Below are 18,044 nucleotides of genomic sequence, written 5' to 3'. Positions count from 1 at the left end.
AGGGGGTCTCTGTGATGAAGAGGGCAGAGGGTCTCTGGTCTCTGTGATGGAGAGGGCAGGAGGTCTCTGGTCTCTGTGATGGAGAGGGCAGGGGGTCTCTGGTCTCTGTGATGGAGAGGTCAGGGCGTCTCTGGTCTCTGTGATTGAGAGGTCAGGGGGTATCTGGTCTCTGTGATGGAGAGGGCAGGGGGTCTCTGGTCTCTGTGATGGAGAGGTCAGGAGGTCTCTGGTCTCTGTGATGGAGAGGTTAGGGGGTCTCTGGTCTTTGTGATGGAGAGGGCAGGGGGTCTCTGTGATGGAGAGGTTAGCGGTCTCTGGTCTCTGTGATGGAGAGGGCAGAGGGTCTCTGGTCTCTGTGATGGAGAGGTCAGGAGGTCTCTGGTCTCTGTGATGGAGAGGGCAGGGGTCTCTGGTCTCTGTGATGGAGAGGTTAGGGTGTCTCTGGTCTTTGTGATGGAGAGGGCAGGGGGTCTCTGTGATGGAGAGGTTAGGGGTGTCTGGTCTCTGTGATGGAGAGGTCAGGGGGTGGAGTTTAGTGGAGAATGATAAGATGGGGGAAGTCACAGTGGGATCAAACTAACGAGCATGCAGCCAACTCCAAGTGTTTGACACCAACCAACCAACCAAGGCATTCTGTGACCGGATGCTTGTAAACAACATCTACAAACCAGGGCCAGACCTAGACCAGGAACTAGACTAGGACCAGGCCCAGACCAGGAACTAGACTAGGACCAGACCCAGACCAGGAACTAGACCAGGGCAAGACCTAGACCAGGAACTAGACCAGGACCAGACCCAGACCAGGAACTAGACTAGGACCAGACCCAGACCAGGAACTAGACTAGGACCAGACCTAGACAAGGAACTAGACTAGGACCAGACCCAGACCAGGAACTAGACTAGGACCAGACCCAGACCAGGAACTAGACCAGGTCAAGACCTAGACCAGGAACTAGACTAGGGCCAGACCCAGACCAGGAACTAGACCAGGGCAAGACCTAGACCAGGAACTAGACCAGGACCAGACCCAGACCAGGAACTAGACTAGGACCAGACCCAGACCAGGAACTAGACTAGGACCAGACCTAGACCAGGAACTAGACTAGGACCAGACCCAGACCAGGAACTAGACCAGGGCAAGACCTAGACCAGGAACTAGACCAGGACCAGACCCAGACCAGGAACTAGACTAGGACCAGACCCAGACCAGGAACTAGACTAAGACCAGACCTAGACCAGGAACTAGACTAGGACCAGACCCAGACCAGGAACTAGACTAGGACCAGACCCAGACCAGGAACTAGACCAGGGCAAGACCTAGACCAGGAACTAGACTAGGGCCAGACCCAGACCAGGAACTAGACCAGGGCAAGACCTAGACCAGGAACTAGACCAGGACCAGACCCAGACCAGGAACTAGACTAGGACCAGACCCAGACCAGGAACTAGACTAGGACCAGACCTAGACCAGGAACTAGACTAGGACCAGACCCAGACCAGGAACTAGACTAGGACCAGACCCAGACCAGGAACTAGACCAGGACCAGACCTAGATCAGGAACTAGACTAGGACCAGACCCAGACCAGGAACTAGACCAGGACCAGACCTAGACCAGGAACTAGACTAGGACCAGACCCAGACCGGGAACTAGACCAGGACCAGACCTAGACCAGGAACTAGACTAGGACCAGACCCAGACCGGGAACTAGACCAGGACCAGACCTAGACCAGGAACTAGACTAGGACCAGACCCAGACCAGGAACTAGACCAGGACCAGACCTAGACCAGGAACTAGACTAGGACCAGACCCAGACCAGGAACTAGACCAGGACCAGACCTAGACCAGGAACTAGACTAGGACCAGACCCAGACCAGGAACTAGACCAGGGCAAGACCTAGACAAGGAACTAGACCAGGACCAGACCTAGACCAGGAACTAGACTAGGACCAGACCCAGACCAGGGCCAGACCTAGACCAGGAACTAGACTAGGGCCAGACCTAGACTAGGAACTAGACCAGGACCAGACCTAGACCAGGAACTAGACCAGGGCCAGACCTAGACCAGGACCTAGACCAGGGCCAGACCTAGACCAGGAACTAGACCAGGGCCAAACGTAGACCAGGAACTGAGACTAGGATCAGACCTAGACCAGGAACCAGGACCCAGATCTAAACCTGGGCCCAGCCAACATCACTCTCCTTTCCACTGTTCTCTTCTGCATCCAGACCAGGATGGTCACCTGGAGCCTTCATCCTCCACCGGTCTGGCTGGCGGGCTGAGGCCTGGAGGGAGAGAGATTTAGAGGCCTGGAGGGAGAGAGGCCTGGAGGGAGAGAGGGTTAGAGTCCTGGAGGGAGAGAGGGTTAGAGGCCTGGAGGGAGAGAGGGCTGGAGGCCCCATGTCTTTGTCTCTTCCCCTGGTTTGGGAGGGGTAAGAGAGGGAGGAAGCTGTGCTAGGTGCGGAGGATGGACGGGTGGATCGAGGGGTGCAGTGATGGCATCTAGCTCCTCTCTTCTGCTCCTCTTCATCCTCCTCTCTTCGTCCTCCTCCTCATCACTTGTTCTCGATGAGAGACTGGACCTTGTGCACCAGCTCTCTGGCGATCTGAAGGATGTGCTGCACGTCATGACGTTCTGCCATCTCTGTTATACACACACACACGCACACGCACACAGACAACACACACGCACACACGCACAAAGTCAGGGAGAGTGTTTTATACACACACACACAGGAAGTCAGGGGGACTGTTTTATACACACACACACAGGAAGTCAGGGAGACTGTTTCATACACACACACACAGGAAGTCAGGGCGAATGTTTTATAAACACACACACAGGAAGTCAGGGAGAATGTTTTATAAACACAGGAAGTCAGGGAGACTGTTTTATAAACACAACACGCATGAAGTCAGGGAGACTGTTTTATAAACACACACACAGGAAGTCAGGGAGAATGTTTTATAAACACACACACAGGAAGTCAGGGAGACTGTTTTATAAACACACACACAGGAAGTCAGGGAGAATGTTTTATAAACACACACACAGGAAGTCAGGGAGACTGTTTTATAAACACAGTAAGTCAGGGAGACTGTTTTATAAACACAGTAAGTCAGGGAGACTGTTTTATAAACACACACACAGGAAGTCAGGGAGACTGTTTTATAAACACAGGAAGTCAGGGAGTCTGTTTTATAAACACAACACGCATGAAGTCAGGGAGACTGTTTTATAAACACACACACAGGAAGTCAGGGAGACTGTTTTATAAACACAGGAAGTCAGGGAGATGGTTTTATAAACACACACACAGGAAGTCAGGGAGTCTGTTTTATAAACACAACACGCATGAAGTCAGGGAGACTGTTTTATGAACACACACACAGGAAGTCAGGGAGAATGTTTTATAAACACACACACAGGAAGTCAGGGAGAATGTTTTATAAACACAGGAAGTCAGGGAGACTGTTTTATAAACACAGTAAGTCAGGGAGACTGTTTTATAAACACACACACAGGAAGTCAGGGAGACTGTTTTATAAACACAGGAAGTCAGGGAGACTGTTTTATAAACACACACACAGGAAGTCAGGGAGAATGTTTTATAAACACACACACAGGAAGTCAGGGACACTGTTTTATAAACACAGGAAGTCAGGCAGAATGTTTTATAAACACACACACAGGAAGTCAGGGAGATTGTTTTATAAACACAGGAAGTCAGGGAGTCTGTTTTATAAACACACTCACAGGAAGTCAGGGAGACTGTTTTATAAACACACACACAGGAAGTCAGGGAGACTGTTTTATAAACATAGGAAGTCAGGGAGAATGTTTTATAAACACACACACAGGAAGTCAGGGACAATGTTTATAAACACAGGAAGTCAGGGAGTCTGTTTTTTAAACACACACAGGGAGTCAGGGAGGCTGTTTTATAAACACACACACAGGTGGTCAGGGAGACTGTTTTATAAACACAGGAAGTCAGGGAGACTGTTTTATAAACACACACACAGGAAGTCAGGGTCTGTTTTATAAACACACACACAGGAAGTCAGGGAGACTGTTTTATACACACAGGAAGTCAGGGAGACTGTTTTTATAAACACAGGAAGTCAGGGAGATTGTTTTATAAACACAGGAAGTCAGGGAGACTGTTTTATAAACACACACACAGGAAGTCAGGGAGACTGTTTTATAAACACACACACAGGAAGTCAGGGAGACTGTTTTATAAACACAACACAGATGAAGTCAGGGAGAATGTTTTATAAACACACACAGGAAGTCAGGGAGAATGTTTTATAAACACACACACAGGAAGTCAGGGAGAATGTTTTATAAACACAGGAAGTCAGGGAGACTGTTTTATAAACACAACACGCATGAAGTCAGGGAGACTGTTTTATAAACACACACACAGGAAGTCAGGGAGAATGTTTTATAAACACACACACAGGAAGTCAGGAGACTGTTTTATAAATACACACACACAGGAAGTCAGGGAGAATGTTTTATAAACACACACACAGGAAGTCAGGGAGACTGTTTTATAAACACAGTAAGTCAGGGAGACTGTTTTATAAACACAGTAAGTCAGGGAGACTGTTTTATAAACACACACACAGGAAGTCAGGGAGACTGTTTTATAAACACAGGAAGTCAGGGAGTCTGTTTTATAAACACAACACGCATGAAGTCAGGGAGACTGTTTTATAAACACACACACAGGAAGTCAGGGAGACTGTTTTATAAACACAGGAAGTCAGGGAGATGGTTTTATAAACACACACACAGGAAGTCAGGGAGTCTGTTTTATAAACACAACACGCATGAAGTCAGGGAGACTGTTTTATGAACACACACACAGGAAGTCAGGGAGAATGTTTTATAAACACACACACAGGAAGTCAGGGAGAATGTTTTATAAACACAGGAAGTCAGGGAGACTGTTTTATAAACACAGTAAGTCAGGGAGACTGTTTTATAAACACACACACAGGAAGTCAGGGAGACTGTTTTATAAACACAGGAAGTCAGGGAGTCAGTTTTATAAACACAACACACATGAAGTCAGGGAGACTGTTTTATAAACACACACACAGGAAGTCAGGGAGAATGTTTTATAAACACACACACAGGAAGTCAGGGACACTGTTTTATAAACACAGGAAGTCAGGCAGAATGTTTTATAAACACACACACAGGAAGTCAGGGAGACTGTTTTATAAACACAGGAAGTCAGGGAGTCTGTTTTATAAACACACTCACAGGAAGTCAGGGAGACTGTTTTATAAACACACACACAGGAAGTCAGGGAGACTGTTTTATAAACATAGGAAGTCAGGGAGAATGTTTTATAAACACACACACAGGAAGTCAGGGACAATGTTTATAAACACAGGAAGTCAGGGAGTCTGTTTTTTAAACACACACAGGGAGTCAGGGAGGCTGTTTTATAAACACACACACAGGTGGTCAGGGAGACTGTTTTATAAACACAGGAAGTCAGGGAGACTGTTTTATAAACACACACACAGGAAGTCAGGGAGTCTGTTTTATAAACACACACACAGGAAGTCAGGGAGACTGTTTTATACACACAGGAAGTCAGGGAGACTGTTTTTATAAACACAGGAAGTCAGGGAGATTGTTTTATAAACACAGGAAGTCAGGGAGACTGTTTTATAAACACACACACAGGAAGTCAGGGAGACTGTTTTATAAACACACACACAGGAAGTCAGGGAGACTGTTTTATAAACACAACACAGATGAAGTCAGGGAGAATGTTTTATAAACACACACAGGAAGTCAGGGAGAATGTTTTATAAACACACACACAGGAAGTCAGGGAGACTGTTTTATAAACACAGGAAGTCAGGGAGACTGTTTTATAAACACACACACAGGAAGTCAGGGAGACTGTTTTATAAACACAGGAAGTCAGGGAGATGGTTTTATAAACACACACACAGGAAGTCAGGGAGTCTGTTTTATAAACACAACACGCATGAAGTCAGGGAGACTGTTTTATAAACACACACACAGGAAGTCAGGGAGAATGTTTTATAAACACACACACAGGAAGTCAGGGAGAATGTTTTATAAACACAGGAAGTCAGGGAGACTGTTTTATAAACACACACACAGGAAGTCAGGGAGAATGTTTTATAAACACACACACAGGAAGTCAGGGAGACTGTTTTATAAACACAGTAAGTCAGGGAGACTGTTTTATAAACACAGTAAGTCAGGGAGACTGTTTTATAAACACACACACAGGAAGTCAGGGAGTCTGTTTTATAAACACAGGAAGTCAGGGAGTCTGTTTTATAAACACAACACGCATGAAGTCAGGGAGACTGTTTTATAAACACACACACAGGAAGTCAGGGAGACTGTTTTATAAACACAGGAAGTCAGGGAGATGGTTTTATAAACACACACACAGGAAGTCAGGGAGTCTGTTTTATAAACACAACACGCATGAAGTCAGGGAGACTGTTTTATGAACACACACACAGGAAGTCAGGGAGAATGTTTTATAAACACACACACAGGAAGTCAGGGAGAATGTTTTATAAACACAGGAAGTCAGGGAGACTGTTTTATAAACACAGTAAGTCAGGGAGACTGTTTTATAAACACACACACAGGAAGTCAGGGAGACTGTTTTATAAACACAGGAAGTCAGGGAGTCTGTTTTATAAACACAACACGCATGAAGTCAGGGAGACTGTTTTATGAACACACACACAGGAAGTCAGGGAGAATGTTTTATAAACACACACACAGGAAGTCAGGGAGAATGTTTTATAAACACAGGAAGTCAGGGAGACTGTTTTATAAACACACACACAGGAATTCAGGGACACTGTTTTATAAACACAGGAAGTCAGGGAGTCTGTTTTATAAACACACACACAGGAAGTCAGGGAGACTGTTTTATAAACACACACACAGGAAGTCAGGGAGACTGTTTCATAAACACAGGAAGTCAGGGAGAATGTTTTATAAACACACACACAGGAAGTCAGGGACAATGTTTATAAACACAGGAAGTCAGGGAGTCTGTTTTTTAAACACACACAGGAAGTCAGGGAGGCTGTTTTAGAAACACACACACAGGTGGTCAGGGAGAATGTTTTATAAACACAGGAAGTCAGGGAGACTGTTTTATAAACACACACACAGGAAGTCAGGGAGTATGTTTTATAAACACACACACAGGAAGTCAGGGAGACTGTTTCATACACACAGGAAGTCAGGGAGACTGTTTTTATAAACACAGGAAGTCAGGGAGATTGTTTTATAAACACAGGAAGTCAGGGAGTCTGTTTTATAAACACAGGAAGTCAGGGAGAATGTTTTATAAACACACACACAGGAAGTCAGGGAGCCTGATTTATACAAACAGGTAGTCAGGGAGACTCTTTTATAAACACACACACACAGGAAGTCAGGGAGACTGTTTTATAAACACAGGAAGTCAGGGAGACTGTTTCATAAACACAGGAAGTCAGGGAGAATGTTTTATAAACACACACACAGGAAGTCAGGGAGAATGTTTTATAAACACACACACAGGAAGTCAGGGACAATGTTTATAAACACAGGAAGTCAGGGAGTCTGTTTTTTAAACACACACAGGAAGGCAGGGAGGCTATTTTATAAACACACACACAGGTGGTCAGGGAGACTGTTTTATAAACACAGGAAGTCAGGGAGACTGTTTTATAAACACACACACAGGAAGTCAGGGAGTCTGTTTTATAAACACACACACAGGAAGTCAGGGAGACTGTTTATAAACACAGGAAGTCAGGGAGTCTGTTTTTTAAACACACACAGGAAGTCAGGGAGGCTGTTTTAGAAACACACACACAGGTGGTCAGGGAGAATGTTTTATAAACACAGGAAGTCAGGGAGACTGTTTTATAAACACACACACAGGAAGTCAGGGAGTCTGTTTTATAAACACACACACAGGAAGTCAGGGAGACTGTTTCATATACACAGGAAGTCAGGGAGACTGTTTTTATAAACAGTGGAAGTCAGGGAGATTGTTTTATAAACACAGGAAGTCAGGGAGTCTGTTTTATAAACACAGGAAGTCAGGGAGAATGTTTTATAAACACACACACAGGAAGTCAGGGAGCCTGATTTATACACACAGGTAGTCAGGGAGACTATTTTATAAACACACACACACAGGAAGTCAGGGAGACTGTTTTATAAACACAGGAAGTCAGGGAGAATGTTTTATAAACACACACACAGGAAGTCAGGGAGAATGTTTTATAAACACACACACAGGAAGTCAGGGACAATGTTTATAAACACAGGAAGTCAGGGAGTCTGTTTTATAAACACACACAGGAAGTCAGGGAGGCTGTTTTAGAAACACACACACAGGTGGTCAGGGAGAATGTTTTATAAACACAGGAAGTCAGGGAGACTGTTTTATAAACTCACACACAGGAAGTCAGGGAGACTGTTTTATAAACACACACACAGGAAGTCAGGGAGACTGTTTATAAACACAGGAAGTCAGGGAGTCTGTTTTTTAAACACACACAGGAAGTCAGGGAGGCTGTTTTATAAACACACACAGGGAGTCAGGGAGACTGTTTTATAAACACAGGAAGTCAGGGAGACCGTTTTATAAACACACACACAGGAAGTCAGGGAGTCTGTTTTATAAACACACACACAGGAAGTCAGGGAGACTGTTTTATACACACAGGAAGTCAGGGAGACTGTTTTCATAAACACAGGAAGTCAGGAAGATGGTTTTATAAACACAGGAAGTTAGGAAGTCTGTTTTATAAACACAGGAAGTCAGGGAGAATGTTTTATAAACACACACACAGGAAGTCAGGGAGCCTGTTTTATACACACACACACAGGAGGTCAGGGAGAATGTTTTATAAACACAACACACATGAAGTCAGGGAGATCGTTTTATAAACACACACACAGGAAGTCAGGGAGACTGTTTTATAAACACAGGAAGTCAGGGAGACTGTTTTATAAACACACACACAGGAAGTCAGGGAGCCTGTTTTATAAAGACACACACACAGGAAGTCAGGGAGAATGTTTTATAAACACAGGAAGACAGGGAGTCTGTTTTTTAAACACACACACAGGAAGTCAGGGAGGCTGTTTATAAACACAGGAAGTCAGGGAGTCTGTTTTTTAAACACACACAGGAAGTCAGGGAGACTGTTTTATAAACACACACACAGGAAGTCAGGGAGATTGTTTTATAAACACACACACAGGAAGTCAGGGAGACTGTTTTATAAACACAGGAAGTCAGGGAGAATGTTTTATAAACACACACACAGGAAGTCAGGGAGCCTGTTTTATAAACACAGGAAGTCAGGGAGAATGTTTTATAAACACACACACAAGGGAGTCAGGGAGAATGTTTTATAAACACAACACACGAAGTCAGGGAGACTGTTTTATAAACACACACACAGGAAGTCAGGGAGGCTGTTTTATAAACACACACACAGGAAGTCAGGGAGCCTGTTTTATAAGCACACACACAGGAAGTCAGGGAGCCTGTTTTATAAACACACACACACAGGAAGTCAGGGAGAATGTTTTATAAACACAGGAAGTCAGGGAGTCTGTTTTTTAAACACACACACAGGAAGTCAGGGAGGCTGTTTTATAAACACACACACAGGAAGTCAAGGAGAATGTTTTATAAACAAAACACACATGAAGTCAGGGAGTCTGTTTTATAAACACACACACACAGGAAGTCAGGGAGAATGTTTTATAAACACAGGAAGTAAGGGAGACTGTTTTATAAACACACACACAGGAAGTCAGGGAGACTGTTTATAAACACAGGAAGTCAGGGAGTCTGTTTTTTAAACACACACACAGGAATTCAGGGAGACTGTTTTATAAACACACACACAGGAAGTCAGGGAGATTGTTTTATAAACACACACACAGGAAGTCAGGGAGAATGTTTTATAAACACACACACAGGAAGTCAGGGAGATTGTTTTATAAACACACACACAGGAAGTCAGGGAGAATGTGTTATAAACACACACACAGGAAGTCAGGGAGATGGTTTTATAAACACAGGAAGTCAGGGAGACTGTTTTATAAACACACACACAGGAAGTCAGGAAGACTGTTTTATAAACACAGGAAGTCAGGGAGAATGTTTTATAAACACACACACAGGAAGTCAGGGAGACTGTTTTATAAACACAGGAAGTCAGGGTGACTGTTTTATAAACACACACACAGGAAGTCAGGGAGTCTGTTTTATAAACACACACACAGGAAGTCAGGAAGACTGTTTTATAAACACAGGAAGTCAGGGAGAATGTTTTATAAACACACACACAGGAAGTCAGGGAGTCTGTTTTATAAACACACACACAGGAAGTCAGGGAGACTGTTTTATACACACAGGAAGTCAGGGAGACTGTTTTCATAAACACAGGAAGTCAGGGAGATTTGTTTTATAAACACAGGAAGTCAGGGAGTCTGTTTTATAAACACAGGAAGTCAGGGAGAATGTTTTATAAACACACACACAGGAAGTCAGGGAGTCTGTTTTATAAACACACACACAGGAAGTCAGGGAGACTGTTTTATACACACAGGAAGTCAGGGAGTCTGTTTTATAAACACAGGAAGTCAGGAGACTGTTTTATAAACACAGGAAGTCAGGGAGTCTGTTTTATAAACACAGGAAGTCAGGGAGAATGTTTTATAAACACACACACAGGAAGTCAGGAGAATGTTTATAAACACAGGAAGTCAGGGAGACTGTTTTATAAACACACACACAGGAAGTCAGGAGTCTGTTTTATAAACACAACACATAGAAGTCAGGGAGACTGTTTTATAAACACACACACAGGAAGTCAGGAGACTGTTTTATAAACACAGGAAGTCAGGGAGACTGTTTTATAAACACACACACAGGAAGTCAGGGAGACTGTTTATAAACACATGAAGTCAGGGAGTCTGTTTTATAAACACACACACAGGAAGTCAGGGAGAATGTTTTATAAACACAACACATGAGGTCAGGGAGCCTGTTTTATAAACACACACACACAGGAAGTCAGGGAAAATGTTTTATAAACACAGGAAGTCAGGGAGTCTGTTTTTAAACACACACACAGGAAGTCAGGGAGACTGTTTTATAAACACACACACAGAAGTCAGGGACACTGTTTTATAAACACAGGAAGTCAGGGAGACCGTTTTATAAACACACACACAGGAAGTCAGGGAGTCTGTTTTATAAACACACACACAGGAAGTCAGGGAGACTGTTTTATACACACAGGAAGTCAGGGAGACTGTTTTCATAAACACAGGAAGTCAGGGAGATTTGTTTTATAAACACAGGAAGTCAGGGAGTCTGTTTTATAAACACAGGAAGTCAGGGAGAATGTTTTATAAACACACACACAGGAAGTCAGGGAGCCTGTTTTATACACACACACACAGGAGGTCAGGGAGACTGTTTTATACACACAGGAAGTCAGGGAGTCTGTTTTATAAACACACACATAGGAAGTCAGGGAGTCCGTTTTATAAACACAGGAAGTCAGGGAGAATGTTTTATAAACACACACACAGGAAGTCAGGGAGAATGTTTATAAACACAGGAAGTCAGGGAGGCTGTTTTATAAACACACACACAGGAAGTCACGGAGAATGTTTTATAAACACAACACACGAAGTCAGGGAGACTGTTTTATAAACACACACACAGGAAGTCAGGGAGACTGTTTTATAAACACAGGAAGTCAGGGAGACTGTTTTATAAACACACACACAGGAAGTCAGGGAGACTGTTTTATACACACATGAAGTCAGGGAGTCGGTTTTATAAACACACACACAGGAAGTCAGGGAGAATGTTTTATAAACACACACACATGAGGTCAGGGAGCCTGTTTTATAAACACACACACACAGGAAGTCAGGGAAAATGTTTTATAAACACAGGAAGTCAGGGAGTCTGTTTTTTAAACACACACACAGGAAGTCAGGGAGGCTGTTTATAAACACAGGAAGTCAGGGAGTCTGTTTTTTAAACACACACAGGAAGTCAGGGAGACTGTTTTATAAACACACACACAGGAAGTCAGGGAGATTGTTTTATAAACACACACACAGGAAGTCAGGGAGACTGTTTTATAAACACAGGAAGTCAGGGAGAATGTTTTATAAACACACACACAGGAAGTCAGGGAGCCTGTTTTATAAACACAGGAAGTCAGGGAGAATGTTTTATAAACACACACACAAGGGAGTCAGGGAGAATGTTTTATAAACACAACACACGAAGTCAGGGAGACTGTTTTATAAACACACACACAGGAAGTCAGGGAGGCTGTTTTATAAACACACACACAGGAAGTCAGGGAGCCTGTTTTATAAGCACACACACAGGAAGTCAGGGAGCCTGTTTTATAAACACACACACACAGGAAGTCAGGGAGAATGTTTTATAAACACAGGAAGTCAGGGAGTCTGTTTTTTAAACACACACACAGGAAGTCAGGGAGGCTGTTTTATAAACACACACACAGGAAGTCAAGGAGAATGTTTTATAAACAAAACACACATGAAGTCAGGGAGTCTGTTTTATAAACACACACACACAGGAAGTCAGGGAGAATGTTTTATAAACACAGGAAGTAAGGGAGACTGTTTTATAAACACACACACAGGAAGTCAGGGAGACTGTTTATAAACACAGGAAGTCAGGGAGTCTGTTTTTTAAACACACACACAGGAATTCAGGGAGACTGTTTTATAAACACACACACAGGAAGTCAGGGAGATTGTTTTATAAACACACACACAGGAAGTCAGGGAGAATGTTTTATAAACACACACACAGGAAGTCAGGGAGATTGTTTTATAAACACACACACAGGAAGTCAGGGAGAATGTGTTATAAACACACACACAGGAAGTCAGGGAGATTGTTTTATAAACACAGGAAGTCAGGGAGACTGTTTTATAAACACACACACAGGAAGTCAGGAAGACTGTTTTATAAACACAGGAAGTCAGGGAGAATGTTTTATAAACACACACACAGGAAGTCAGGGAGACTGTTTTATAAACACAGGAAGTCAGGGTGACTGTTTTATAAACACACACACAGGAAGTCAGGGAGTCTGTTTTATAAACACACACACAGGAAGTCAGGGAGACTGTTTTATAAACACAGGAAGTCAGGGAGACCGTTTTATAAACACACACACAGGAAGTCAGGGAGTCTGTTTTATAAACACACACACAGGAAGTCAGGGAGACTGTTTTATACACACAGGAAGTCAGGGAGACTGTTTTCATAAACACAGGAAGTCAGGGAGATTTGTTTTATAAACACAGGAAGTCAGGGAGTCTGTTTTATAAACACAGGAAGTCAGGGAGAATGTTTTATAAACACACACACAGGAAGTCAGGGAGCCTGTTTTATACACACACACACAGGAGGTCAGGGAGACTGTTTTATACACACAGGAAGTCAGGGAGTCTGTTTTATAAACACACACATAGGAAGTCAGGGAGACTGTTTTATAAACACACACACAGGAAGTCAGGGAGTCCGTTTTATAAACACAGGAAGTCAGGGAGAATGTTTTATAAACACACACACAGGAAGTCAGGGAGAATGTTTATAAACACAGGAAGTCAGGGAGGCTGTTTTATAAACACACACACAGGAAGTCACGGAGAATGTTTTATAAACACAACACACGAAGTCAGGGAGACTGTTTTATAAACACACACACAGGAAGTCAGGGAGACTGTTTTATAAACACAGGAAGTCAGGGAGACTGTTTTATAAACACACACACAGGAAGTCAGGGAGACTGTTTTATACACACATGAAGTCAGGGAGTCGGTTTTATAAACACACACACAGGAAGTCAGGGAGAATGTTTTATAAACACACACACATGAGGTCAGGGAGCCTGTTTTATAAACACACACACACAGGAAGTCAGGGAAAATGTTTTATAAACACAGGAAGTCAGGGAGTCTGTTTTTTAAACACACACACAGGAAGTCAGGGAGGCTGTTTTATAAACACACACACAGGAAGTCAGGGACACTGTTTTATAAACACAGGAAGTCAGGGAGACCGTTTTATAAACACACACACAGGAAGTCAGGGAGTCTGTTTTATAAACACACACACAGGAAGTCAGGGAGACTGTTTTATACACACAGGAAGTCAGGGAGACTGTTTTCATAAACACAGGAAGTCAGGGAGATTTGTTTTATAAACACAGGAAGTCAGGGAGTCTGTTTTATAAACACAGGAAGTCAGGGAGAATGTTTTATAAACACACACACAGGAAGTCAGGGAGCCTGTTTTATACACACACACACAGGAGGTCAGGGAGACTGTTTTATACACACAGGAAGTCAGGGAGTCTGTTTTATAAACACACACATAGGAAGTCAGGGAGACTGTTTTATAAACACACACACAGGAAGTCAGGGAGTCCGTTTTATAAACACAGGAAGTCAGGGAGAATGTTTTATAAACACACACACAGGAAGTCAGGGAGAATGTTTATAAACACAGGAAGTCAGGGAGGCTGTTTTATAAACACACACACAGGAAGTCACGGAGAATGTTTTATAAACACAACACACGAAGTCAGGGAGACTGTTTTATAAACACACACACAGGAAGTCAGGGAGACTGTTTTATAAACACAGGAAGTCAGGGAGACTGTTTTATAAACACACACACAGGAAGTCAGGGAGACTGTTTTATACACACATGAAGTCAGGGAGTCGGTTTTATAAACACACACACAGGAAGTCAGGGAGAATGTTTTATAAACACACACACATGAGGTCAGGGAGCCTGTTTTATAAACACACACACACAGGAAGTCAGGGAAAATGTTTTATAAACACAGGAAGTCAGGGAGTCTGTTTTTTAAACACACACACAGGAAGTCAGGGAGGCTGTTTTATAAACACACACACAGGAAGTCAGGGACACTGTTTTATAAACACAACACACATGAAGTCAGGGAGTCTGTTTTATAAACACACACACAGGAAGTCAGGGAGACTGTTTATAAACACAGGAAGTCAGGGAGTCTGTTTTTTAAACACACACACAGGAAGTCAGGGAGACTGTTTTATAAACACACACACAGGAAGTCAGGGAGATTGTTTTATAAACACACACACAGGAAGTCAGGGAGACTGTTTTATAAACACAGGAAGTCAGGGAGAATGTTTTATAAACACACACACAGGAAGTCAGGGAGAATGTTTTATAAACACACACACAAGGGAGTCAGGGAGTCTGTTTTATAAACACACACACAGGAAGTCAGGGAGCCTGTTTTATAAGCACACACACAGGAAGTCAGGGAGCCTGTTTTATAAACACACACACACAGGAAGTCAGGGAGAATGTTTTATAAACACAGGAAGTCAGGGAGTCTGTTTTTTAAACACACACACAGGAAGTCAGGGAGGCTGTTTTATAAACACACACACAGGAAGTCAATGAGAATGTTTTATAAACAAAACACACATGAAGTCAGGGAGTCTGTTTTATAAACACACACACAGGAAGTCAGGGAGAATGTTTTATAAACACAGGAAGTAAGGGAGACTGTTTTATAAACACACACACAGGAAGTCAGGGAGACTGTTTATAAACACAGGAAGTCAGGGAGTCTGTTTTTTAAACACACACACAGGAAGTCAGGGAGACTGTTTTATAAACACACACACAGGAAGTCAGGGAGATTGTTTTATAAACACACACACAGGAAGTCAGGGAGAATGTTTTATAAACACACACACAGGAAGTCAGGGAGATTGTTTTATAAACACACTCACAGGAAGTCAGGGAGAATGTGTTATAAACACACACACAGGAAGTCAGGGAGATTGTTTTATAAACACAGGAAGTCAGGAGACTGTTTTATAAACACACACACAGGAAGTCAGGAGACTGTTTTATAAACACACACACAGGAAGTCAGGAGACTGTTTCATAAACACAGGAAGTCAGGGAGAATGTTTTATAAACACACACACAGGAAGTCAGGGACAATGTTTATAAACACAGGAAGTCAGGAGTCTGTTTTTAAACACACACAGGAAGTCAGGAGGCTGTTTTAGAAACACACACACAGGTGGTCAGGGAGAATGTTTTATAAACACAGGAAGTCAGGGAGACTGTTTTATAAACACACACACAGGAAGTCAGGGAGTATGTTTTATAAACACACACACAGGAAGTCAGGGAGACTGTTTCATACACACAGGAAGTCAGGGAGACTGTTTTTATAAACACAGGAAGTCAGGGAGATTGTTTTATAAACACAGGAAGTCAGGGAGTCTGTTTTATAAACACAGGAAGTCAGGGAGAATGTTTTATAAACACACACACAGGAAGTCAGGGAGCCTGTTTTATAAACACAGGAAGTCAGGGAGACTGTTTTATAAACACACACACAGGAAATCAGGGAGACTGTTTTATAAACACAGGAAGTCAGGGAGTCTGTTTTATAAACACACACACAGGAAGTCAGGGAGACTGTTTTATAAACACACACACAGGAAGTCAGGGAGACTGTTTATAAACACAGGAAGTCAGGGAGTCTGTTTTTTAAACACACACACAGGAAGTCAGGGAGACTGTTTTATAAACACACACACAGGAAGTTTTTTATAAACACACACACAGGAAGTCAGGGAGAATTTATAAACACACACACAGAAGTTTTTTAAACACACACACAGGAAGTCAGGGAGATTGTTTTATAAACACACACACAGGAAGTCAGGGAGAATGTTTTATAAACACACACACAGGAAGTCAGGGAAATTGTTTTATAAACACAAGAAGTTTTATAACAGGAAGTCAGGGAGCCTGTTTTATAAACACACACACAGGAAGTCAGGGAGACTGTTTTATAAACACAGGAAGTCAGGGAGAATGTTTTATAAACACACACACAGGAAGTTTTATAAACAGGAGACAGGGAGAAAGTTTTATAAACACACACACAGGAAGTCAGGGAGACTCTTTTATAAACACAGGAAGTCAGGAGAATGTTTATAAAGACAGGAAGTCAGGGAGTCTTTTATAAACACACACACAGTTTTTTAAACACACACAGGAAGTCAGGGAGGCTGTTTTATAAACACACACACAGGAAGTCAGGGACACTGTTTTATAAACACAACACACATGAAGTCAGGGAGTCTGTTTTATAAACACACACACAGGAAGTCAGGGAGACTGTTTATAAACACAGGAAGTCAGGGAGTCTGTTTTTTAAACACACACACAGGAAGTCAGGGAGACTGTTTTATAAACACACACACAGGAAGTCAGGGAGATTGTTTTATAAACACACACACAGGAAGTCAGGAGACTGTTTATAAACACAGAAGTCTGTTTTATAAACACAGGAAGTCAGGGAGAATGTTTTATAAACACACACACAGGAAGTCAGGGAGAATGTTTTATAAACACACACACAAGGGAGTCAGGGAGTCTGTTTTATAAACACACACACAGGAAGTCAGGGAGCCTGTTTTATAAGCACACACACAGGAAGTCAGGGAGCCTGTTTTATAAACACACACACACAGGAAGTCAGGGAGAATGTTTTATAAACACAGGAAGTCAGGGAGTCTGTTTTTTAAACACACACACAGGAAGTCAGGGAGGCTGTTTTATAAACACACACACAGGAAGTCAATGAGAATGTTTTATAAACAAAACACACATGAAGTCAGGGAGTCTGTTTTATAAACACACACACAGGAAGTCAGGGAGAATGTTTTATAAACACAGGAAGTAAGGGAGACTGTTTTATAAACACACACACAGGAAGTCAGGGAGACTGTTTATAAACACAGGAAGTCAGGGAGTCTGTTTTTTAAACACACACACAGGAAGTCAGGGAGACTGTTTTATAAACACACACACAGGAAGTCAGGGAGATT

The 18,044-nt window shown here is 42.8% G+C and overlaps 1 protein-coding gene across 1 annotated transcript in view; it reads right to left on the bottom strand.

Annotated features, from left to right (window-relative positions):
• Positions 1 to 1,839: 1,839 nt before the first annotated feature.
• The window catches only part of LOC115125359 (small G protein signaling modulator 2-like), a 282,167-nt gene continuing 265,962 nt past the window's right edge, over positions 1,840 to 18,044 (bottom strand). The window contains exon 23 of the mRNA XM_065024190.1: positions 1,840 to 2,645. Within this exon, the coding sequence (XP_064880262.1) occupies positions 2,557 to 2,645 (89 nt within the window). The 3' untranslated portion in view covers positions 1,840 to 2,556. The remainder of the gene's footprint in view (positions 2,646 to 18,044) is intronic.

This window comes from Oncorhynchus nerka, linkage group LG11 (assembly GCF_034236695.1).
Source record: "Oncorhynchus nerka isolate Pitt River linkage group LG11, Oner_Uvic_2.0, whole genome shotgun sequence".
Classification (NCBI taxonomy): Eukaryota; Metazoa; Chordata; class Actinopteri; order Salmoniformes; family Salmonidae; genus Oncorhynchus; species Oncorhynchus nerka.
This window is presented reverse-complemented; position numbering and strand designations above follow the sequence as displayed.